A 24,848-nucleotide genomic window follows, 5' to 3' on the forward strand; every position below is an offset into this window, starting at 1 on the left:
TAAAGAAAAAAATAATCCTTCCCTGTACAGTCTCTACGAAGGGGGAAATCAAGTAAGCATTTACCGTCAGTTATGCCTGCGCTCAGACGGGGCTTTCCTGCACAAGAAAACTTTGGTGCACTTCAGACAGAGCCAAGGAAAATCAGCAGCACTGTGCAGCAGCAGTCTCTGGCACTTCCACATTTGCTTCATCTTTCAGCCTCAGAGGTTGCTGCATGTGCACAACCAGTAGTCCTGATCCGTTGAACCATATTTCACCGATGGTGCACTTTGTGTGGCCGCTTCACAGTACAGCGTTAGTTTTTAATGCGTTTCATGTTTTTAATGTGAGGCAGGTAGTTTCAGCAGTATCAGTGGGGCTGACATAAATGGAGTTAAATTAAAAACTGTAATGTTGGATTAAAAGCACAATTCCTGAATCGGAGACGGGAGCTCTTAGCCATTCTGGCACGAACTGTGAAAACTACTACGCGGGGAGTTAATTAAAGGAAATTTGAAAAGGAGAAGAAAAGCGTTCCAATTAAAACTGCAAACAACTTATATTTTTCAGCTTTTATTTAAAGCGCTGACATTTTAATGCATTATCACTTTGTACCTGCTTGTTTACTGGAGCTTTCCCCCCATCTGTATTCACCCTAAATGAATATTAAAAATAAAGCGATATTAAACGAGTCACCTTCAGACATTAAGTGGAAACAGTTATCTGTTTTCGGGAAGCTGGTTGGCCAAAGGCATTTTCAGACTGTGGAGGTGGAGTGCGGTGGGGTAGCGTCTTTTTGAGGCAGCAGAAAGGTTTTCACTCTGACACACATCCCATTTGTTATGACATGTAGAGGCACATCTAAAAGCAAACTCCTAAGAGGTTGCTGAGGGCGACCTCAGTAAAATGCAAATGAATTCCACCAGAGTATCTTAGACAATGCACAAAGCTGTCTAAACTGGAAGCCTATTAATCCATTAAGTTGTGATGCTCAGTTGCGTTCTGAAGAATTAGAAGCAGCTCCACAAGAGCACGCAGCATGAACCCAAACTTTTTCTGACCCAATTACCTTAGCCGATCTGTTCCTCTGACTCCTCTGGACGGCACTGGAGCTACACTGCCATTTGTATCTCTTCCAAGATTCCTCATGAACTTTTCATGTGAGGTGCCTTATAAATTATGGGGGCTCTTCCAGCTGACATTATGCGTGAAAAAATGGCAAAGCCTGCCTTTTCTTCTCTGGCTCTTATCATAAAACAAAGGCTAGCTCAAACCAGGAGGAAAGGCTTTCCTGACAGCTCAGAGTCCTGCGTGGAGTACAGTATGCCCATATGAATCTCTCTGCTAATTTCCAATGACTGTCTGTTAATAACATTTATGCCACTGCTCAAAAATCGCTCTGTATAAATATTGATTGGATATTAAAATTTCACCGTTTTCCTAATTCTATACAGTGGAAACGCTGAAAGTCGGCGATCACAGGGAGGAATTCTCCACTTGTCATTCGGGTGTTAAAGCAGAAATAAAAACAGATTCTCTGCGGCAGAAGGAACTACACTGCATAAGTATCATCATCACTAATTGTAAATAATGCAGAGCATCTCATCCTTTCAATTATTCAGCTTTATGTCCTGGTTTTGGTTGACAGAAATGTAGTGATGACAAAATATTGTAAGTTCCTCTGATGCACAAATGCCAAGGCATCTGTACTGCAAGCTGAGTAGCTGTGTCTTATTAGATTTCCACAAACACAGTACACCTACGCACAATCTAAGTGGATTAAATATGACGGATGATGACATTTGGAGAAAAGGCTCTTTCAGATTACTCAAATCTAATCTGGAACTCTAAATCAGGACTAATCAGTTGCTTTTCAAAGAAGCTTCAATCATAGGGGGAATTTCTGGCTTGCAAACTGGGTTTCTCGCAAGAAAAGCCGTTCTTTTATAGTGCATCATTTTCAGGTTTTTTTTAACAGCTTGAGGAGCGTTTGCATTTGGGAATGGCTGCTTTTTTAAATGTCGCCGCAGAAAGTCTTCAAAGACTTGTCCGGCGTAATTGCTGGACTGCAGCAGGAAAGCGTAATGATGGTGTGGTGCTCCGCTGAGTCTAATGAAAAGTTTCCTGGTGACATCACAGAGCCAGAGTATAACGTTAATTCAATTCAATTAACCCCCTCTGGACCAATGAAAACTCACTACGGCTGTTTCAGATTAGAAGCTCATCAAAGACATTAGTGACACCAATAAAACTTTGCTATAGGAAGACAATGATCCAGTCCAGTAGCGCGCTCGAGATCGCAGCCCCACGTTGATTAATCTTGTTAATTACTAGCCTTAGGGTTTCAACAACTGTTAGCCCTCTTTCCCCCAATATCCCCGACAAAAAAAGAAGAGGCCTACGTGTCATTAGATCCTTTGTAATTACAAAAGTCTTGCGCTCTGAGACCAATTCTCCCACAGCTCTGGATATACAGAAGGAAACATGCCGGACCGGCGCTGATTCTCACATCGCTGTGCTGAGTGTATGTACATTATTCAGCGGGGGAGGAAGACGGCTCTGTGGATTTCCAGAGCAGCATCTGCCTGCGCTTGAACTCCCTCCTAATGAGTCCCAGCAGTCGCCTCAGTCTCCGGCTCCTGCCCTAACCCTCTTCCCATCTCTCACCGCTGTCGCCATGTTTAACCACAAGATGACCCTCCCTCCCCCTCCTCCTCTTCCGCTCCCGTAACAGACATACGCTGTCAGCTGGGGATGCACACGCTATCCCTAACTTGCTCTGGCTACCTCAGCTCACATATGACCCATTTCTCAACTCCCCATGTCCTTGCTTTACCAGCCTTCAGCCAGTCGGCCTCAGAGCTGGCAAACGGGGGTGACTGCATGCATGGTATAGCAGTACACAGAGTTCATGCCCAGGCTGCAACACATACACCCAAAAATTAGGCCATTCCTCAGTAAAGCGACTATACTTTGTTTAAGCCAGCAGATCCGTTTGACCTATGTCTAATGCGAACCAATTAAGGTCTTTACATGAGTGCGCACCAACGTGAAGCCGAATATCCCTTAATACCAGTTAAATACACGTCCCTGTAGCTATAATACACCTACACATGGTATCATGGTGTGCTGTGTGATTATGTGCTGATATAAAGCCTGCTGCAGAGTCCCACTGAATGTATTGAATGAGGTATCTAATGGGCATGGGAACTAATTCCAGGGCAAAGGGGATTAAAGGCTAGAGAAAAGAGAGCAGCAGAGGGATGGCACTCGCTGGCAGCTGTGGGTGCAGAGGGCGGAAAAATAGAAATGAAATAAAAATGCACAGAATCCTTGCCTTCTGAATCCTATTTTGCAAAATAGTATTAAAACTGGTATTTTGTTTAATCCTGGCAGTTATATATATATTTTTGTTTCACAATTATAGCAAAATTAAATATAAGTGCTACACAGGGGGAGAAAGGGGAAATGCTGTGAAAAGATGGACACTCAACCAAGATATAGAGATATATTAAAATCCATCTCCTTCATCTGTCCAACACCTTCACTGTGTGCCTCGTTCTCATTACACCTTGAGCCAGAGTTGTGCTTTCGCCTTTGATCAAACTGATATAGTTCTGAGACTCTACCTTGAGGACTTCTTCCCAGACAAGAACAGTCAGTGCTGTTTCTACACCATGAAAATTAATAGATAAGAGAAACAAGAATACAGGGTAGCTTTGCACTGCGTTCAATGCTTGAGCCATTACCTGTAGGTAATGACCTGCCGAGGAGGTCCTGCAGGAATTACACATCTTTCTATATTCCTTTTCCTCTTTGTATTTGCAACATGAATATTTACTCTGAAATAATGTGATAAATAGTCAGTGGTTTATAACCTACAGTCACATCTTCTGGTTGCCTTTCTTTCACCATTTCATCACTGTGCCCCTATTGGCAAATTAATTGGAGACTCGCTGAAAAACTTTGGTTACTAGGGAAAAATGTATACTCCCCAACCGCTTACTGGTTTACTGGCTGTCACTGGGGGAAACTGGTCACAAAGAGGGTGCTGTACCAAAAACACATCTGTGATTGCTTTGGTTTCTAACAGATTGCCGTGGTTGCTCATAGTTTTATTGGAAGACACCGACCTGTCTGCAAACCAACCAAAGAGTGCTGATGAAACTGAAGAGTGCAACAGAGTTCAAAGAAAATCAAAAGGTACAACTTTTGTCTGAAGGTGAACTTTGCCCATTTCTGATTTGCACTGCAGTTTTCACAGTTTCAGTAGCTCTTAGCAAAGATGCCACGAGTTATAGTGATCTGCTAGTTACCAAAGCTATTATGAGCATCTCTTTGCGACCAATCACAAACAAGTGGTTTCTGGGGATTATGTCCTAGCAAATGATGACAACTGTTTTCTAGGCCTGTGTTTAATGGGGTCCAAAGATTTTTATATTTCTCTCGAATTAACGAATACTTTTTTAATGTTGCATTTCCCCTGTTGCGTAAATAAAGCCTGGACTTCATGGTCAGATCATTTCTGTGTGTTTTACTTCTTTTTTAATGCCAACACGAAGAGCTGTTGTTGCAATAGCCAATTATTTTCCAGTGTCACTTTAAAGGTGGTTTTCATGATGCCTTCATGTGTTCAACAAATCAGTATTGTCAAGTTGAGTGATGGAGAGGCAATGGAGAAAGGCTTAGCAACACAACTTGACCAAGTGGTGACCTACACAATCCTAATGCATACATAAGATTATGTTTGCGCTGGGAACCAATTACACTAAGAGTTCCAGGAGGGAATGAGACACAGGTGGAAGTTTTCAAAACTTAAACCAATGAAAGAGGGACAAACAAAAAGGGAACAAGCAGGAAATAAAACTAGGGTAACAGAGATTGGAAAATAACCTTCAAGGCAAAACAGGAAATGAGACAAACAATGAGACATACAGTCTAACAAAATAGCAGAGACAGGGGAAGACAGGAGGCAGAAGAAACTCAAACAGACGCACAAAAACAACAACTCTATCAAGAGAACAAAAGGCTGGAAAACCCCAGGATCATGACAAACGTACACTTACGTCTGGACCAATTACAGTCCTGAAATCTGACTTCTAAGAACTACAATGGTCTGCAGTTCCTGCAGTTCAAACACAGAAAATCTCCAATAGTTACTACCAACCACTGAACCAGATACCAACCTAACTTACGTCACTATAAGGATGAATCTAGGAACTCTTAATTCAGGTTTTTCCGTTTTAACCCACAATTCCACATTTTGCTAGTCAGCAATCAAACCCAACAGCAGACACTCAGTCTCAGTTTCTTTGCTTTTTTAAAAGTAACTAAGGAGCCTGTTTGGTTCTACTTTTAGTTTCACAAAATGTCACAGTGAAAATGACAGAGTGAGTGCTCCTAATGAGATCACACTGCCTGCACTAATGTTTGAAGAACTGCTTTTGAAATCCTTCAAAAAGAATGCTGTTTATCTGCAAAGCTCTTCCCAGTAATACTTACACGTGACCCAAACAGTGAGTAATGAGCTAATTTTAACCACTTTTCTACTAGCACCTATGACTGTTGTCATGTCAGCGACACTTACTGCTGAGATTCCAGATCCAATTACAGCAAAAATTACTATTTAGATTTGTTCAAGCAGCAAAGCGGGGCTGAGGGAGAACATTAAATCACCCCGAGCGCTATACGGAGCAAATATGTCGCTACCATATATGAAAACACAACAGGGACAAGGCAAATGATCCTGTCACCATGTCTGGTAATAGGAACAGGAACAGGAGGAAGGGGCTGAGGGAGAAATCAATTAAGAAACACTGTGATATTATAAAAGAGAAAATATCCAACTGTCTTTATGAATGTTAAGACAGTCAGTTGATGCCCATATATGGCAAATATGCAAGTTTTGTATTCAACTTCAAAATGTTTCCCAAGATTTTTGTGTAGCAGACAATAAAGCGTCTGAGGTGCCAAATTAATAAATAAGATAATCCGGTGCTCTGTCAATACGAAAATAAGGATGCTGGTGCTATTCATTAGTTCCACTAGGCTGTAGCTCTGTGGTTGGTTAGTTAAACCAGAAGGTGCAAAAACGTTATAATAACACGAAGCATGTTCATGCACGCCAGCATGCAGGTTGCTGCTGTATGCTTAAAAAGTGATAACCTGACAAATGCAGGTTATTACATTAACCTCATTCATATTTTCATTTTAGAAACAAGTTCAATGCTGGTTGGATTTGGTGTTACACTTAAAGAATACTTTTAGATTGTAAATGTGTTTTTAAATGGTTGACTCAAGTCGTAATATTTTGTTAAATTTTTTTTTTATTAATTTATTATTTTAAATCACTTGCATTTCGTACATATTTGTATTTTCAGCATTTCGGACTTTTGTTTCGGCAATTTTTTTTAGTTCGTCTCACATTCATATAGAAAAATGCAAAGTATATTACTTAATACACCTCCAAAAAACCTGTAATTTCAGGAATGACCTGGTATTCCAGTTGTCATAAAAACTGCATATACTGCAGATCAACTGTAAAAGAAATACTAATGCATCCTAACTGTCCATATCATTTACTGCATATAAAACCTGCTCTGAGTCCACTTATTGCTGAATGAAGAGCTGTTTGACATCTCGAGCTAAGCTTTTTGTCCGTTGCAGCATGAAGAAGGGATTGATCAGCATCTACATCCTCCTTTCTAACAGTATTAGGGATAAAAATTTCCGAAATGACCATCATGTTGCATTCAATAAGACTTGAGACCATAAACTCATTAGTAAAGTTCTTACTCGGGTTGGAGATCAAAGAAACCAAACTCATATTTTCTCATAGACTTCAATATAGTCACACTTCTTTCTACAACCAAAGAAGTCGCCCCCTGCTGACCGTTAAAAAGAATGCAGGTTCAAGGCACTTATACGTTAGCATACGCTACATCTATGTTTCCTTAGCAAAAGCATGTTGCTGATCAGGTGTTGGTGAAATGAGATTTGGCATCTTACCAAAATATTCCTCGGACGGAGGGTTGTCCATGTCGTACAGCATCTTCTTGGTCAGGCGTTCCAGCTCATCTTCAGGGTGGGCCATGGGAGCGCTGCCCTGAAAACAGAGAAAGGAACATACGGTGGCTGTGACTCGGAGAGAAACCTCAAAGAGGTAATGAACATTTACATCACTCTGAAGAAACTTATCTGTGATCCGTTCAGCTTTAAAAGGAAAGAAAGGGTATAGCAGATGTATATAAGTAACACAAGTCTAGCTTCGAGTTAAAGCTTCACAAAAACCTTACTAAAAAAGGATGAAGCATGGCCTCAAGGTCAACCAAAACACTTTCACCATAATTAAGATGCAGCCAACGGTCCTGGGTCTGCCTTTCCCCTCTGAGATATCTGACCCTGGCTCAGGCCCCGGTGGTGTGCAGCCCAGAAGGTTGAGCATTTCCTTCTGTGCAACACAAGTATGTGGAAAAAACTGTGACCCTGACTAATCCCTCTGTTTGGAAAATAACGATAGCAGAAGAAACAGAAGGGGAAAACATTAGAAGATAGCTGTTTTTTAAGTCTCGTACATTTGGGCGATAGGTCGAGAGATACTTATTTAATCATACTCTGAGCACAAAAAGATTTCGGGTGCGAGCTGTGCCGGGGCCTAATCTGTGAAAGAGTCTGAAAGGATGACATAACTCTCTGAAGATGCCACTTCTTCTTCTTCCTTGTGAGTCTGCCCTCCTTCTTATCATGCAGCATCTGACATCTGCCTGCTGTGCCTGTATGGGGCTGACGTGTTGTGCCTGACATTTTCTGCCAATCATCCTCAGACTTCGAGAATCCCCCTCCTCCCCTCCAGCTTCGGCTCATGGTGCAATCCCGTCACAGGTGCGTGTGTGTCCTTTTAGACACCCCAGAGGCTTGAACTCGACGCTCTTCGCGCTGCGTGGCCGAGCTTTTTCAGAAAATCAGCGACACTCGGATGACCTTCCCTAGATCTGGGGCCGACTGAATCTTTACAGAAGATTTGATTTTCAATATTGCAACATGGGCAAAGATCTGAGCTGACCTTTGAGGTGCTCCTAATTGTGGCATCTGGGAGCTGGATGAGCGTGAACTAAGCGTTTGGTTTACTCGGTCACATAAAGGAATCAGATTGGTCAATAGGAGATTTAGAGAAAACATATTTTTGTATGCAGAACAAGAGCGTAATTACAGATCCAGTCACCCAGCACTTCTGGTGTTATCGACTCCGTCTGTGTGCATTTTACCCTCAGGTGTGCACACGACTATATTGCACCCTCTGTAATTCATTCATCCCCGCCAGTTCGACACTCAAGTCGCTGGTATTCCTCAAAATATTTGTTTTTAACACTGTTTTTGTCAAAGTGTCAAGAAGGATTAAGAAAGCTTTGTATAGATGTTTTTTTTCCCCAAAATGTCGCTGGTGACCTGAGGCGTGTAATAACTTAAGTTCTTTGAATAACAGAATGCTGTAATCTCTTGTAATCTCCAGTTTGACTTCATGATGGAAGGCCTGTCTCATGCCTAAACGCAGACTGTCGGGCCAAAAATTGAGTGTAACGCACACCACAGCAGCATTTTCTTAACAGCAGCTCTGCAAATGAAGACGGCCTGCTTGAGCTCACTGATGAGTAGGCATTCATGAAAACGATCGTTTTAAAAAATGACAAAGCAATTAAGAGCGCCTCGTGCGTAAATTAGCAGTCCTGATAGAAGTTAGCATTAGCACTGCGGCTGAAGACAAAGGAAGCTACCATGACTTCCAAAAGTTTCATTTGCTCTGAATCGGAAGAAGAGCTCCGGTGGACTCCACAGTGAGCCACAATTTGCACAGTAACCAAGCTAAAGCAACTAAAAACACGTTACCGTGATTCATGATTACAGTTCTGACAGGCCATTTACGTTCCCATGGCGAGAGAATAATGGCACTGTCAGAGCTGCTGGCATGCTTCAGTCACGCACAAGGTGTCCTTTGGCAGCAGCGTGTGACACAATATTGAGACTACATTGTCACTCCCAGAGTGCCACTTTTAAAACATGCAGGATTACTGTTGTGAATAGGGAAACTTTTCCTAACCCTAAAATGAAACAAATCTCCAAAAATGAAACAAATGAGTCAGAAAAACGGGAGACTGTGTGCACCAGCCTCCTGGGTGAGAAACCTGCAGCCTAATGCGGACTTCCCTGATCTCTGTCACTGGACCGTGGGTTCTCTGCAGCCAGCACACGTAAGCCACAGACGATAAATAAACGACAACAGAGAGCTTGTTGGTGAAATCTCACAAACGCTCGGGGATGAGATCACGGTGACTGCTTTGTAAACAACAAAGTGAAATTTCAGCTCGTGTCTGAGGGCACAAATATGATTTCTGGCCCACAGGCTACAGTTTGACTATTACTGCAGAACGGGAGGCAAACTTTAATAAACTGTAAAAGTAAATAAATACACAAATATTAAACTTTGCTTACATGCTGCTAATTATTTGACATGCACACACTTTAGAACACAGCACAGACGCTTCTTCCAGTGTATAAACACAGACTCATGCATTTCAGGATCAATTTTCATGAACGTGACTCACCGTGCGTGTCAAAGTTACGGGAACACGTATACAACTGTGTAATTTCAACAGTACATTAAAGGTTGTGTTCGAAATGTGCAGTGTATCTGAAAAGAGTCAGCTGCGTGGTACGTTTATTTACAGAGATGGTGAGAAACGCTGAGCTCTGCGTACTGTCCACGATGTATCAGCGAGCGTCAGAACTTTATGATGCATGACTTTACCCGGCCTGGCTCAGGATGCAGCCAGCTCATAATGGAAGCCCAAACAGCAGGCCTCATTAACTCTGAGGGATCGACACGTTGGACGTGCAAATCTTTCTTCTCTCTAGAGAGCAGCTGGGTCTGAGCGCTCGGATTCCTTGGGACCTCGCGCTTCCTCAGCTGCTCAGCCATCATCGGCCAGATCACATGATTAAGAGGAGACGAAAGGAAACGTTCCTCAGCGGCCGGGTATTCCTCGTTTTCACCTTAAATCCCATTTCTTTTTTAATAATACAAAATGGTCAAAGGTGGCATACAACAACTCGCACAACAGAAAACAAAATCAATCATATACCTGAAAGAAGTGCCCCTGTTGTCAACCTTCTGCTCATTATGCCGGTGTTGCTAGCTTGAGACAGTGAAGTAGACGATTTAACACTGTTAATCTTAGCTCCACATCAAAAGCACATTGGAGAAGGAACGAAATGCTGCTATTACCAGAAACAGACTTTTGAGTTTAAGCTTCATTTATATCTTATCCACTCTTTGACACCCCGCAGCAATGCACTGCCAGAGAGTTTAAAGCACCTTGTTAGGGAGTCTTTTGTGACAGCACAGAATAATTTTTCACTTGAATAAGAGAAAGAAATTGCTTCCCTGCACGCTTTATGATTGAGTCGCAGTTCCTGTTCAGCTTTTCAGAGGCAACAATAGAAACCATACAGCAGCTATATGTGCCGCAGACGTGAATTTTTCAGTTATGTCTGGCTCAATTCAGTAAATTGTTTGCCTACGCCTTCGGGACACTCTGTCGCAGTTTCATTGAAGTTGGTGCTTAAATTTCGTTGGCCTAACATCTGCACCCTTCGTACACTGTTTTGCACGGACAGGCTCGCAGGTTTCACTCGTAACGCCCCTGAAAGATATCCTGATGGATCATCAAATGCTTTCCACTTGAAAAATGATTTTGTTAAATGCCAGAACACATAAAATCACAGACAACAATAGCATCTATAAGTGACCGCCGTTGCGTGCTAGCTGATATGGCGCGACAGAGTCTGGGAGCTGATCGCTGCCCGACTGCCACATCTATGAATAAAGCTGTGTGCACCACCCACTGTGGAATTGGCATTGTGTCAGACCCGATTAGGTGACGAGTGGAGTGTGCTGGGTGGGGTGAGGAGTCGGGGGGGGGGGCTCCGTACATGCTCTCACCTGATGCCCTGACAGCGCTGTGTCCCGCTAAGAACTAAACCTCAGGCTCTGTCTTTCCTGCTTCCACTGCAGTGACAGAGAGTGAACAGGAGAGACAACTGTTCTCAGGGCATCACATCTGCACCTTTGTTAGAGGAGGTGCAACAAAGGCGTCCAAACAGGAAGCTGGAACTATACGCACAGCATCGCTACAGATCTGTGAGACGAAACCACACAGAGCACATCAGCTCTGTCACAGTAAAGATCCAACGTTTTTAAATTTGTTGTAACAAGAGAAGACATCAAATTAAGACACTAAATTACATTTGAGAATTTAATTGTCTCTCTTTAGACGTCTCCGCAATGGATTATCTAGATGGAGGATGCCTCCTCCTCTCCTGTCACTACTTCCATGAAAATCCTCTGAGGGCTTCCTCTTTTCCTCCTGCCTGGCAGCTCCATCTTCATCATCCTTTGTCAATAAGTCGCCTATCCCTCCTCTGCACATGTCCAAACCATCTCAGCCTCACCTCTCTAACTTAGTCTCCAAACTGCCCAACCTGATCTGTCCTTTCTTATAGATTAATTTCTAATTTTGTCCATTCTACTCACGCCTATGAGAACCATAACATCTTCAGCTTACGTCCAATCTTAACATCTCACTACTATTTCGTAAACCACCCCTTTTGGTGCCATCCTTCTGTCACAAATCACCCGACACTCATCTCCACCCACTCCACCCTCTCTGCTCTCTCTTCTTCACCTCTCTTATGCACCATCCTTTGCTTTGGATGGTTGACTACAGCTATTTAAACTCATCTAGCTTCACTTTCTCTACTTTTTGAGTCTTCACCCTCTCATTTACACACGTGCATTCTGTCTTGCGTCCACCGACTTTCATCCTCTTCTCTCAAGAGCATACCTCCACCTCTCCAGTCTCTAGTCACTCCCTGCTACTCACAGTGCTCACAGTTTCAGATCACAGTCTCATCTGCAAACACCTAAATACTCAGTTTCATACGGTTCTTTTCATGAGAGAGTGGCTATTCCTAATATGGCCACCACAGGTAAGCAGCTCTACCTGCTGTTTAAATCATTTGTTTGAGAGGCAGCCAACCAAAAGCAAGGTGGCTTAAAGGGAGTGGAGTTAAAAGAGGGCTTAGATCCACCACGCCCCAGTACTTTTATATGGCACGTTTTATACTGCTCACACAGACTCACACACTGATGGAAGGGTTGGGAGGTAATTGAGTATCTTGGAGTGGGGGAATCGGGGATGTTCCAATTGTGATGAGCTTCCAACTGGTGAACCCACTTCAACTCCACAGATGCCCCAATAAACATTATTTATAGTGGAGAGTTAATAGCAACATGGCTTCTCCTAAATACTGAATCTCATGAAATGAGAGATGACTTAGAATATAACCATAACAAGCCAAAAGGGAAACATGTGGTTGAGTATACAAGGCTGTAAAATGTTCCCATCAGTAACCCACCTGCAAGTCTACAGAAGGCCAACCAAACACGGCTCATCAGGATCTACAAATACACAAAACTGCACTTTCCTCTTTCTAAAAACAACACACACACACACAGCAGCTACAGTACCATTACAGTTTAGATTTCTTTACCCAAAAAGTGAGCATAATTCAAATGTCAGTTCAACTTTTGAGGAATCGTGAGTTGTATCTTCATATTTAGGGCACTCCTTTTTTCTTCTTCTTGTTTTGCATAGTCCAAAAGGAGCATGCGAACACAATGAGACCAAGAGCCGCTGCATAAACAGCACAAGCCACTGAGCTGAAAGCGATAACCAGAAGGGGGGAAAAGTACAAGCAGTGTAAAAAGAGCCCGATGGAAAGCAACACTAATCCGTGTCTCCATCAGCTGCGCGTTTCTTCTCATCTACTTCCTGTAAATGCAGCATTGCACCTTAAACCAAGCACAATTGTCTTGCCTTTAACAATAGCCGAACACTTCCTGCACGATCAGCACAAACTGAAGAAAGACATAATCACTCACAGACACATTTATCCACAGATTAAATGATGATGGACTTCACAATGCAGAAATACTCTTTAGTGTCAATGGAGCTGCAGCTTTAAGTCAGAGCCGCTTTAGTCAGCTCACAAAAATGTGACACCCTGGCTTTTTGTCTCTCTCAGTCACAGCTGTATTATTTGAAATGGACATTGAGCCTTTGGAAGGGAATTGGCTTATTAAAATAATAGTAATAATAACCACAACAACAGCAAATGGACCACTGCATTAGTGAAGGTTCACGAGTGGATTGAATTTTCTTATTGGATTGGAAATGTCTAAAAATATGCATTTGTTGCCGCAACACTAAACGAGTGATTACAGCAGCTTAGGCGACTCTGTTTCACCAGAACAATGAAAGGATTGCTGGATCAGTCACACTATCCTTTCAGAGTGTGCGCGTGTGTGTGTGCTGGGACTTCTACACGTCGTGTGTTTAGAATCAAACGTGCAGGTTAAATGCTGTGTATTAACAGCTCTCACTTTACAGTGGATGGTATTGACTGTATCAGGGTGACACAATATAAAACCTATGAAAGCCCCTTTCATTTATAAAACTGACCAGGGTGCACTTAGAGGCGGATGAGACGCCACTGTCTCTCGCCGACTCCAAATGAAGGCAATAAAAACATCACCTGTGGTGAAAGTTTGCTTTGTCATTTCTCCAACCGATCGCATGTTCGTAGCTTTATGTAATCCAAATGATGAATATGCAGCCTGCGATGTAAAACAGGTTACGAGTAATCTGTAACGCATTACACTTTGAGAGGAGACATCGCGGCGCTGCAAATTAAGCTCAAGGCCACCTTCTGAGGAGGCGCAGATAAAGTATACATTCTCTCCAAACAAAATAGGTCATGCTGTTTCAGCTCCAATTAAACAGAGAGGAAAAAAATAACAGTCAACTGTAGAGCAGCTGTGTACAGAGCAGCCGACGATAATTAAAAATTAACCAATTCCATAATTGACTTTTTCCACAGCCATTCAAACCTTTGCTGAGAAGTGAATTCACATAAAGGGATGAATTTGAGAGTGTTTGCAGACATGTAATGTATGTAGAGGGGCCTTTCAATGTTTGTAAGATGTGCGTGTGTAAAAACTAGGTCATCTGTTTGGAACTGACACATCCCCCTGCAAACAGATATTTGAAAATCTGAGCGTGCAGAGAGGGGTGCCACGAGCAATCTAAAAAAACAAAAAACAAGAACCCAACAACAACAACAACAAATGACTGCACAAATTGTTGGGACGGAGATAAAACTTATTTGGCGTCTCTTTGTATACAATTACCATCCTGCGACCGGAGCAAACACGATATTAAAGAGGATGCAGGTTTCCCTGGTTTTGGGTGCAAGCTCCAAGTGTTCTCCTGCAGTTTCCTCATGTGGTAGCCTAGATCCATATTTAAACACATGTGGTGGACATAATGAAGATTCATACAGGTTATCCTTTCAAATCAATGTATCGGGAACCTGCACTTCCCTTTTGTAATACACAGTGGTGCCGATCTCCTGTGTAATTTTACCTCTCAGGCAAAACCATGATATATCCTTCCCAATTCCACCTAAACAACTGCATGGTTTATCTGAATGACACCCTGAGAGATATCTCCTGACCAAAAGCTACCGCTCAAACGCTGCGGCCAAGATCACACAAAGGCCAATCCGCTCGGGGACGCTTCCCCGATGTGGGAAAAAAAAAATGATTCGAAAGTGTACACGTTTCACTGACTCTGATTCAAGGGCGGATAAAAGACTTCTATTGTGGTCGGAGAAGGATGTGAGGAGGGAAGAGAGGACACCAAAAACTGAGAAAACTTGGTGTGCAGAAAGGTGTTGAGGAGATCATGTCCAGGAGGATCCAGCAGGGGCCACTGTTCATGCAGGTGGTTTTGGCCACATCGTTTGTAACTGAACCAAAAAGAGCCTTTTTCTTACTGTGTGATCAATACATTAACACAGCCAAGCAGTGTCAGACAGTCCATCAGTTCTTCCCCATTGAATGAAGTGAGCTAATTAAAGCCATTCTTTACTAACTAATCTTGGACACAGAGGACTGAACACTCTTCACACCAAATATTTTTTATTGTTTACATACAGGGACCGTCTGTCACTGGAGTCAATGCAAGAAAGCCATCCACTGTGCTCAGTGTCAGCTCTGGTATAAAAACGAATAAACAGTGTTTAGAAAGCCTACCGTACCTCTGCTACTCTTTCAGTGCACACAGGGGCTGTGGTGATGAAAAGCTAGAACCATCAATCAAACACAATCTACATGGACATTATTGTACAGCACTGTCTGGAGTTTTACACAATATTAAAATAGATTGATGTGGAATTTACAGGGCTTCACACTTAGCTTCACTAGCATTATTGCAGCCACCAGCTTTGTCATGTGGTTGTACCGTCACATGACTTGGTCTCTTTTTTTTGCGATTTGCACACCGCAATTTTGCACGTGCCCAACAGCGACTTGATATTTGAAAAATAAACAAAGTTTCTCAGCCATGAGCAGTGGCTGAGCAAATGGGTCATCAAATTAAGAAACAAAAAATATCATCTAGTAAGATGAATGCATAACAGCAGAATGCTTAACCTCTGAAAAGTAGTAGAGTCTGCAACCAGTCATCGGGTTTCTAACTGTTGTTCAAAGATACTACAAGATTTTACTGTTTGGATTGCAAGTATATAGCAGTCTCGGTGTTCTGTGCTTTGGTAGCTGTTTTGTGGATGCGAGTCCCTTCCTGTTGCGTGAAAGGCTCAGTTTCGGACAGTCTATTTTTAGCTATTTATCATTTCAAGATGCACGGATATCCCTAATATGGTCATCTGTGGCAGAGGAGCTGCAAACACCTACTGCTCAAACGTTCTGTTTGTATGAAGCAGCCAATCAGGAGAAAGTTTTCTTGAATGGAAGGGGAAGTGAGCTAAAAAAGCATTTCACACTTCAGATCGAGAAAGTCTTTTGTTAGAATGTCGTGGACCAAAAAAGGCAGCACTATGCTATGGTGTTTTGGGTTTTTTTGTTTTTTTTCCCCAGTGGTGGGAGATAATGGAGGTCACGGAGGAAACTTGCATAAACATAAAAAAAAAACAAGATGCAAAGTGAAACAGAAAAGCCAAACCCAGCACTCAGGGCTACACTAAGGCCCAGAACAAGACAGGGAAGGATTATTCTGAACTGTGAATCATGCAAAGCTTATACAGAGTATAAAATAGGCCCGGCCCTTAAACTTGGCTAATATGTGAAAAGTTTGGTGCCAAGATTTAAAAATAAATAAATAACAAAATCACTGTGCATTTCTAAATGTATCATTACAGAAATTATATTCAGCATTTCACTGATGATTCCACAGGCAGTCACAAAGGTAAGAGAAGACGGCAAATTAACATAATCGTTATAGTAATTAGTGTGTATTTAAATGTGCATCAAATAGTTGAAACACGGATTTCAATCTTGTGTTTTCATTGGGCTTCTTATGATTGATGTCTTAACATAATAATCATAATCTTCCATCACCTGACTCCTGAGCCGATACTGAGTTTTTCTCTCTTTTCTTCCTGTGCAAACATTCTCTTAAAATTTTGAATCTCTTGCAGCTTCTTAGTATTTCTGATTGCGCCGTTGCAGTCTCCTGCTTACTCCCTTCTGTCTCCTCGTCCCTTCATTTCCTCCCTTGACATTTAAAAAGCCTCAGTTTTAAATATCTATCACGCACAGAACACTACAGTAATGTGGTGTTGACACAGGTCGTGAGCTCTGAAGGTGCCTTTAAAAACAACTTAAAATCGAACTTTGAAAACACTGTAAAAACATCTTCAGGCCCACTTAGGGGTTCGTAACTTCCTACTCTCTGGTCTTTTCGCCTGACAGGGTAATATTTTCAATTAAGAAAGTCTTTCCACAGCCTTTTAGCTTCAGAACGAAGCTAAGCGCTTGCTTTGGGAAGAGTGGGTGGTTTGTTGTTGATGGGGGGCTGTTTGAACTCTATTTTAGAACTTGAGAAGTGGGTAAATGCCACCAAAGCCCAACACGGTAACACACACACTACGCTTTAAAGCTGTGGTAAAATCTCAGTACTGCAGGATATAGCTGCACCTCTTCAATCCAGCCCAGCGACGACAGCAGGTTGAAAACAAGAAAATAAACTGCTAAGACATTTTGGATTGCCGGAGCTCACTGAACTGCAATGACAGGTATCGATCGGGCCAGTTATTTACCAGCCAAGCTATTCGTCTGAGAGGGGGCATGAAGAGAACACAGTGGCAGGGGCTATTATTTATGAGCAGTTATGTGACAAACACTTCTGATCTACGAGGGGTTACGACTGGCTGAAGGTAGCGGCCAATCAACAACTAACAAAAAAAGAACCTGAAAGCAACTACAACAATATTCAAGTGACACCAATGAGCTCATCTATAAAATGAGTATCATGAATCAAATAATCATTGGGAGGTTTTCTGGAACATTCAAGTTGTAGCTCTGTAAACAGAAGCTTTGTAAAAATCATCTTTATTCCATGTAAAGACTCACAGCTGCACATCTCTTTATTGGAGTTGCCTGGAAATAAGAATCTGGTAGTTCATTGGAATTCACACATACAACTGAATGGAGCTTTCCAGGAAAGAAAATACCCATGAAAAGCTGCATTACATGGATTTATAGATGTTCTTTTTGAAATTATTTATATGTCTCCTGGATGGCCGAACTTCTCACCCTATCTCTAAGGGAGAGGCCAGCCACCCTTCGGAGGAAGCTCATTTCCGCCGCTTGTATACCCTTTATGAAGAAAACATCGAGGGAAGAGTTTATCCTGCCCGGGTTACTGGGGCCCTGCCCTGGAGCGAGGCCCGGGAGGGTGCCCGAGGGCGAGCGTCTGGTGGCCGGGCCTTAGTCCATGGGGCCCGGCCGGGCACAGCCCGAAAAGGGGACATGGGCCCATCCTCCCACAGGAGGCGCTATAGGGGTCGGGTGCATTGTGTGTCGGGTGGCGGCCAGGAGCGGAGGCCGTGGCGGACTGATCCCCGGCTGCCAAGACTGGCAATCGAGACTAAATAAAAGTATTGTTTTAAATCTTTAGTGACCTGTTATGGTTATAAGTTCTCCTTATAATTATTATCAAGGAGTAGCTGTGGTTAAAAACTCTCAGGATGTTCCTTTTTACTTTCCAGCAGGTGGTTTCGTATACCATCAGGACAGCTGTAGTTTTAGGGCACAATTAAAAGTCTTCACTACTTTGTCATTATTTTATTTATTAGTCATCTGTAAAGGCATTCCAATTTAAAACAAAAGTCAGAACTCCCATACTTCAGCAGCTACTCTGATTTTGAAGAGCTGTGGTAGTAAAACATCACTTAGGTAATCAGTTTTCAATATTGTCTCATGCATTTATTCATAGCACAGCATCTCTATTAACCTTAATTGGCCCAGTTCCTCTGTGTTGTTACACACCTGTTTTAAACCTAGAAGCAGTAACTGAGAGGAAGCTTTCGAATGTGTTGGCAAGAAAGTGAACCATAAGGAGATCCGCCATAAATCGCTGACCTCGGATCAGATCCACCGGACTGACCTTTAGTCTGCGAAGCATTCGGTAACAAAATCCTGAGTGGACCACCGCTGCACACTGTGCCAGCAACACGTCGGAGGCACAGCAGTAATTACATACAGTAGCTTGTACCTCTGCAATGCTACGGGGAATACAGCTGATCCTTGTCGCACGATCTGACCTGCATTAGAGGTGTAATGGCTTCTGATGATATGACAGACAAGAATGCGTGCTGCATAGTTACAAGGCACAAGTCAGTCAACCGATACGAGGCCAAAGATTTAATATTCCAAACTGACATTAGCTTAAAGGGTGAGAGGATGTAAGTACCTCATGAGGCTTTTTTCAGCAGTATGTGACAAAGTCCTGCACAGCCTCCTATTTAAATGACTATAACAGTCTCTATTTTTAGATTTAGTTGTTAAAATGAAGTAGGCCTTACACTGCCTGAAATATCTGCTGTCTAAATGTTTATTGATACCAGTTTCGTTTCTCTTGCACTTTAAAGATTTATCTTACACACCCTTACATTTCCTCCCAGCAACTTATATTTTTTCAGAAAGCACAGAATACTTTAAAAACTTTAAATTGATGAAATGTCAAGTGCATCCCTAGTCAATGCCTGTTGCAGCTCTTAGTTTATGTGTATATTGTAGTTACATTTACTGGTGTTTCCAAGGGCCTCCACCTCGACTGACCTGCTGCTGTGGTATTCTACACATGGAAGGAGGCACTTCTTAAAAGAGCTCACCACCAACCAATGAACTCAAAGGTTGGAGCATATATAGAAGATGTTTCCATATTTACATGAATGACTAGAAAGGCAGCAAAATTCACAGATCATCATTTTTGCGAAAGGGAGCAGAGCAATGTGGAATTTCCTGTGAGCTGTGCAGTATTGGTGTGGTTGCCAAAGACTGTATATAAAAGATGGCTGTAGCCATTGTGACATCACCTACTGTTTGTGAAGGTTCACAGTTACTACGATTTACAAAGGTAGACGAATTGCTGACACGCTTCAATCGATCTGGGTCAGTCTGCTCCAAAGACTGCGTCTTGTCTGCAATGCATTTATGTCCCATACGGACTTCATGTTACTGTGGTTATATAAAAGCAAGACTCCCAAGTACCCAAATAATTTTGTAGTACAGCCCCATTTGTGCAGGAATCAACCAGTTTGGAACCATTTCAAAAGCAATGAGTTTACAAGTTGCAGATCACATGCCGCGGTGCCAAACCACTGTTTTCACTATTGTGACGGTAGCACAAAGCACACCCTCCTTTATCCTGCTTGTTGACGCTAATAAAAACCACAGTGTTAAACATAGCAATCATTATGTTTTATACAGTAAGGCGTTAAGTGTTTAATGAGGTCATGAGTCAGTCAAAAAGTACAATGTTTATTTTGTTTTTCCTCGACTTCTGTACAATCCAACTTCTTTTTGCATCCAGGTTCAGAAAAATAAGATCCATTATGCCACTCTTGGACGCTGTAATCTTTAAGTAGCGAGATTTTCAGCACAATTTCAACTAACTGAATTCAACGAACTTCAAAAAAAATCCTAAGAAAAAACAAATTAATGCTCATTTCTTCCTTTACTAACAGCAGGCATCAGGGTTTGGTTTGTTGAGATAAAATGGTGCCAATTCTCCATCCTCTGCCATTAAATCTTGTCAGCAGAGATACATTTTAACTGAAACGTTGCCTCTGACAAAAAAGTGGAAAACATGATGGAAAGATGTTTTTTTTAAATTCAAATTTCAAATTTTATTTGTCACGTACACAGTCATACACAGTACGATATGTAGTGAAATGCTTGGACAACTGCTCGTGACCTAAAGAAAACAAAAAAGGAAAGGCTATGAATAAGATAGGAAATAAATATGAAAAATTAAAAAGGGTAAATTTAACTAGGAAGGAATAAAATATAAATTAAGGTTAAAAATGAAATAACTGTACAACACAAATTAGAATGAAGGGTAAATTTAACTGGGAAGAATAAGATAAAATATATAAATTAAAGTTGAAAATAAAATAACTGTACAACAAAATACACAATACACAATATAGAACTATATAAGAATGTATGAAGAAATCTAAATATAAATAAATATATACACAATAACAGCAGCTGTACAAGTATTAACTGGAAATGAAGAATATAGTGACCAGTGTTGTGCAAAAAAACAATGTCCAGAAAGTCCAGTGTGTGTGTAAGAACCATATGTGTGGGTCAGTACTGTGTGGTGGTGTGATTGAGAGACCGTATCGCCTGCGGGAAGAAGCTCCTCCTCAGTCTCTCTGTGTTGGTCTTCAGGGAGCGGAATCGCTTTCCTGACCTCAACAGAGAGAACAGTCTGTTGTTGGGATGGCTGAGGTCCTTCACGATCTTCCTGGCCTTGGTCCAGCACCGCCTGCTGTAGATTGAGTGCAGGTCAGGGAGCTCGGAGCTGATGGTGCGCTCAGCTGACCGCACAACCCTCTGTAGAGCTCGTCTGTCCTGCATGGTGCTGTTCCCGAACCAGGTTAAGATGTTTCCCGCCAGGATGCTCTCTATGGTGCACGAGTAAAAGTTCCTGAGCACCTTGGAGGGCAGTTGGAAGTCTCTCAAGCGTCTGAGGTGGTAGAGACGCTGTCGGGCCTTTTTCACCACGGTGTTGATGTGACAGGACCATGACAGGTCCTGCGTGATGTGAACTCCGAGGTATTTGAAGCTGTCCACTCTCTCCACTGGGCACTCGTTGATGACGGGGGTCTGGTAGTTCCTCTCCTGCTTAGTGCTGAAGTCCACTATCAGCTCCTTTGTCTTACTGACGTTTAGAAGGAGGTTGTTCCTCTGGCACCAGTTCTCCAGATTCCTAATCTCCTTCAGGTAGGCCGTCTCGTTGTTATCAGAGATCAGGCCCACCACGACGGTGTCGTCAGCAAACTTGATGATGGTGGTGGAGCTGGTAGTGGCCACACAGTCATATGTGTACAAAGAGTACAGCAGGGGGCTCAGAACACACCCCTGGGGGGCTCCAGTGCTGAGAGTGGTGGAGGCTGAGACATGTCCGCCCATCCTTACTGCCTGTGGTCTGCCAGTTAGGAAGTTGGAGATCCACTGACACATAGATGAGCTGAGTCCCAGATGCTCCAGCTTGGTGGTGAGTGTGGAGGGAATTATGGTATTAAATGCAGAGCTGTAGTCTATGAAGAGCATTTTAACATAATTCCCCCTTCTAGTGTCCAAGTGAGTGAGTGATGTGTGGAGGAGATGAGAGATGGCATCGTCTGTGGAACGATTTGGACGGTAAGCGAACTGTAGTGGGTCCAGTGTGTCTGGTAGTGAAGAAATGATGAAGTCTCTGACCAGGCGTTCAAAGCACTTCATCACTACTGAGGTGAGGGCTACAGGGCGATAGTCATTGAGAGAAGCAGGGTGGGGTTTCTTCGGGACAGGAACAATGATGGACTCTTTGAAGCATGTGGGGATCACCGACTGAGATAAAGAGATGTTGAATATCTCAGTGAACACAGGAGCTAGCTGGTATGCGCAGTCTCTTAGGATACGACCTGGGATGCCGTCTGGTCCTGCTGCTTTCCTGGTGTTTACTCTCTTGAAGGCTCTCCTTACTTCATGCTCGGAGATGACGGGCACGTTTCCGGTGCTGGCAGTATCTTCCTGTCTGCAGCCGTTAGCGCCGCTAACACTAGCATTGTTGGAGACCTTAGCTGCAGCCTCGAAGCGAGCATAGAAAGTGTTCAGCTCGTCTGCCAAAGTCACGGCCGCGTTCGTCATACCGGTTGTTGGTGTTTTATAGTCCGTTATTGTCCTTAGTCCCCGCCACAGGCTCCTAGAGTCACTCTGTTGGAGTTGTGACTCTAGTTTCCTCCCGTAGCGCTGCTTCGCCTCTTTCACCGCCCTCCGCACGTTATATGACGCGGCTTTGTACGGGTCCATGTCCCCCGTTGTGAGTCCCGTGTTGTAGGCAGCGGTGCGGGATCTCAGAGCGTCGCGGATGGTTTTATCCACCCACGGCTTCTGGTTGGGAAACGTTGTGATAGTCTTTGTCTCCACGGTATCATCCGCTAGTTTCCCGATGAATCCCACAACCGCTTCCGTAAACACGTTGACGTCATCGTCGGAGCTGTTTCTGAACATGCCCCAGTCTGCGTCATCGAGTGCGTCCTGTAACGCGGCCACCGATTGATCCGTCCAGCGCGCGACCTTCCTCTGAACCGGAACTTCCTGTTTCAGCCTTTGTTTGTATTTTGGCATGAGGAAGATGGCGGCGTGATCAGATTTGCCAAACGGGGGGCGGGATTGTGCCTTGTAGCCGTCCTTGACCGTAGTGTAGCAGTGGTCCAGTGTCCTTTCACCCCTGGTGGGGCAGGTGATGTGTTGATAAAAGTTCGGCGCTGCGCGTTTGAGGTTGGCGCTATTAAAGTCCCCCGTCACAATAAGCGCAGCGTCCCGGTGTTGTGTCTGGTGCTGTGTGAGTGCCTCATGCAGCTCGCATAAGGCGGTGACCGTGTCCGCTTGTGGTGGAATATAAACGGCACTTGCAATGACCGATGTAAATTCCCGAGGTAGATAAAAAGGACGACACATGATGGACAGTAGTTCCAGATTTGGTGTGCAGGAGCGTGTGAGAGGAACAACGTTCGCACTGTTGCACCAGTTGTTGTTCACCATTAAACACACGCCGCCTCCCCTTGACTTCCCCGAGTCCCGTGTCCTGTCCATGCGGTGAACCGAGAAGAACTCGGCCGGCTGGATGGCGTGGTCCGGCACCGCTGGGTTCAGCCATGTCTCGGTGAAGCAGAGGAGATTGCAGTCCCGAATGTCTCTCTGGAACTTTATCCTGGCCCTGAGGTCGTCAAGCTTGTTCTCCAGTGACTGGACGTTGGCGAGCAGGATGCTAGGCAGAGGTGTGCGGTGTGCACGAGCTCTCAGCCTGTTCCTGACGCCGGCTCGCTTCCCTCTAGGCCGCCGCCGCTTCCCTTTGTTCTCCCTCGAGATCTCACTCGGCCAGCTCGGATCCGGAGTTAAAAACTTTGAATTGTGAGTACATTGTATACCAATAGAAACAAGAGTGTCACTGTCATACCTAATGTACCCAATGGTGATGATTTTGCCGATTTAGAAACGCTGAAAACTAACTTAAAAAACAAAGACAAAGAAAAAGTGGTCGGAGCAGTCGTGACGGCAGCCGACCTCACCGGCGCCATCTTAAAAAAAAAAAAAAAAAAAAAAAAAAAAAAAAAAAAAAGGACTTCTTGAGGACTTCTTCTGGGAAGAAGTCCTCAAGGTAGAGTCTCAGAACTATATCAGTTTGATCAAAGGCGAAAGCACAACTCTGGCTCAAGGTGTAATGAGAACGAGGCACACAGTGAAGGTGTTGGACAGATGAAGGAGATGGATTTTAATATATCTCTATATCTTGGTTGAGTGTCCATCTTTTCACAGCATTTCCCCTTTCTCCCCCTGTGTAGCACTTATATTTAATTTTGCTATAATTGTGAAACAAAAATATATATATAACTGCCAGGATTAAACAAAAAAAAAAAAAAAAAAAAAAAAAAAAAAATGCACACAGAGATGCGATGTTTTCATCTGTCACAAGATTTCGTCTCGCCAGTGGATTTTAAGACGGCTCCGGTCTGTTCTTATTTTATGCGTTTCTACTCATTTGGCAATGCGTAAGAAACACATCAACGTGCCAGCAAAGGCAAATATGATGATTTCTAGCAAGTAAACATAAATCCAAGTTTATAATATTGAACTACTCTGCAAATTACTACTGCAAATTTCTATTAAAAGCACGGACAAGTTCCCTGTCGTCTTGGTGCCGTGAACACGTAGCAGTAAGCACCATTAACTGCCGGACTAAAGCTCACAGACTACTATTAAAGAAAAGCAGCTTTTATGTGTAATCTTGCCTTTTTAAAACATGGAAAAAAACAGTTGAAAGGGCAAAGCAGCTCACAGGTGTAATTGGAGTATTCATACTTAGATATGCGTGGGTGTGCTTTTTCAAAATCATAACTCATTTTGTTTTTAATTGTGCTGTCAAGACAATAAGACTGAGAAACTGCATGGAAAATGTTCTAATTATACTTTCAGATTCATTACCTGCACAAACGCACTCGGATTCACACATAAAGGCTTATTTTAGTGGCATCGTTCTTCTGAAAGCACCACTGTAAATTAATATAGCAGGAAAAACAACGTTTTTACAGAAATAGATGTGATTGTGTCCTTAAGTATCGTGGCGTTTGAATAGAAAACACATAAATGTGTTGAGGTACAGAGCGAGAATTT

General features: G+C 43.0%; 1 protein-coding gene and 1 long non-coding RNA gene across 4 annotated transcripts in view; one reads left to right on the forward strand and one right to left on the reverse strand.

Annotated features, from left to right (window-relative positions):
* Positions 1-24,848, forward strand: part of LOC143415207 (uncharacterized) — a 75,119-nt gene that overhangs the window by 43,761 nt on the left and 6,510 nt on the right. The gene's annotated exons all lie outside the window — the stretch shown is intronic.
* Positions 1-24,848, reverse strand: part of lpp (LIM domain containing preferred translocation partner in lipoma) — a 185,499-nt gene that overhangs the window by 41,104 nt on the left and 119,547 nt on the right. For all 3 annotated transcript variants that reach the window (XM_004552832.4, XM_004552833.3, XM_004552834.5), the window contains one exon: positions 6,989-7,085. In XM_004552832.4, the coding sequence (XP_004552889.2) occupies positions 6,989-7,085 (97 nt within the window). The remainder of the gene's footprint in view (positions 1-6,988; positions 7,086-24,848) is intronic.

The sequence above is a fragment of the Maylandia zebra genome, linkage group LG23, assembly GCF_041146795.1.
Source record: "Maylandia zebra isolate NMK-2024a linkage group LG23, Mzebra_GT3a, whole genome shotgun sequence".
In the NCBI taxonomy this organism is placed as follows: domain Eukaryota; kingdom Metazoa; phylum Chordata; class Actinopteri; order Cichliformes; family Cichlidae; genus Maylandia; species Maylandia zebra.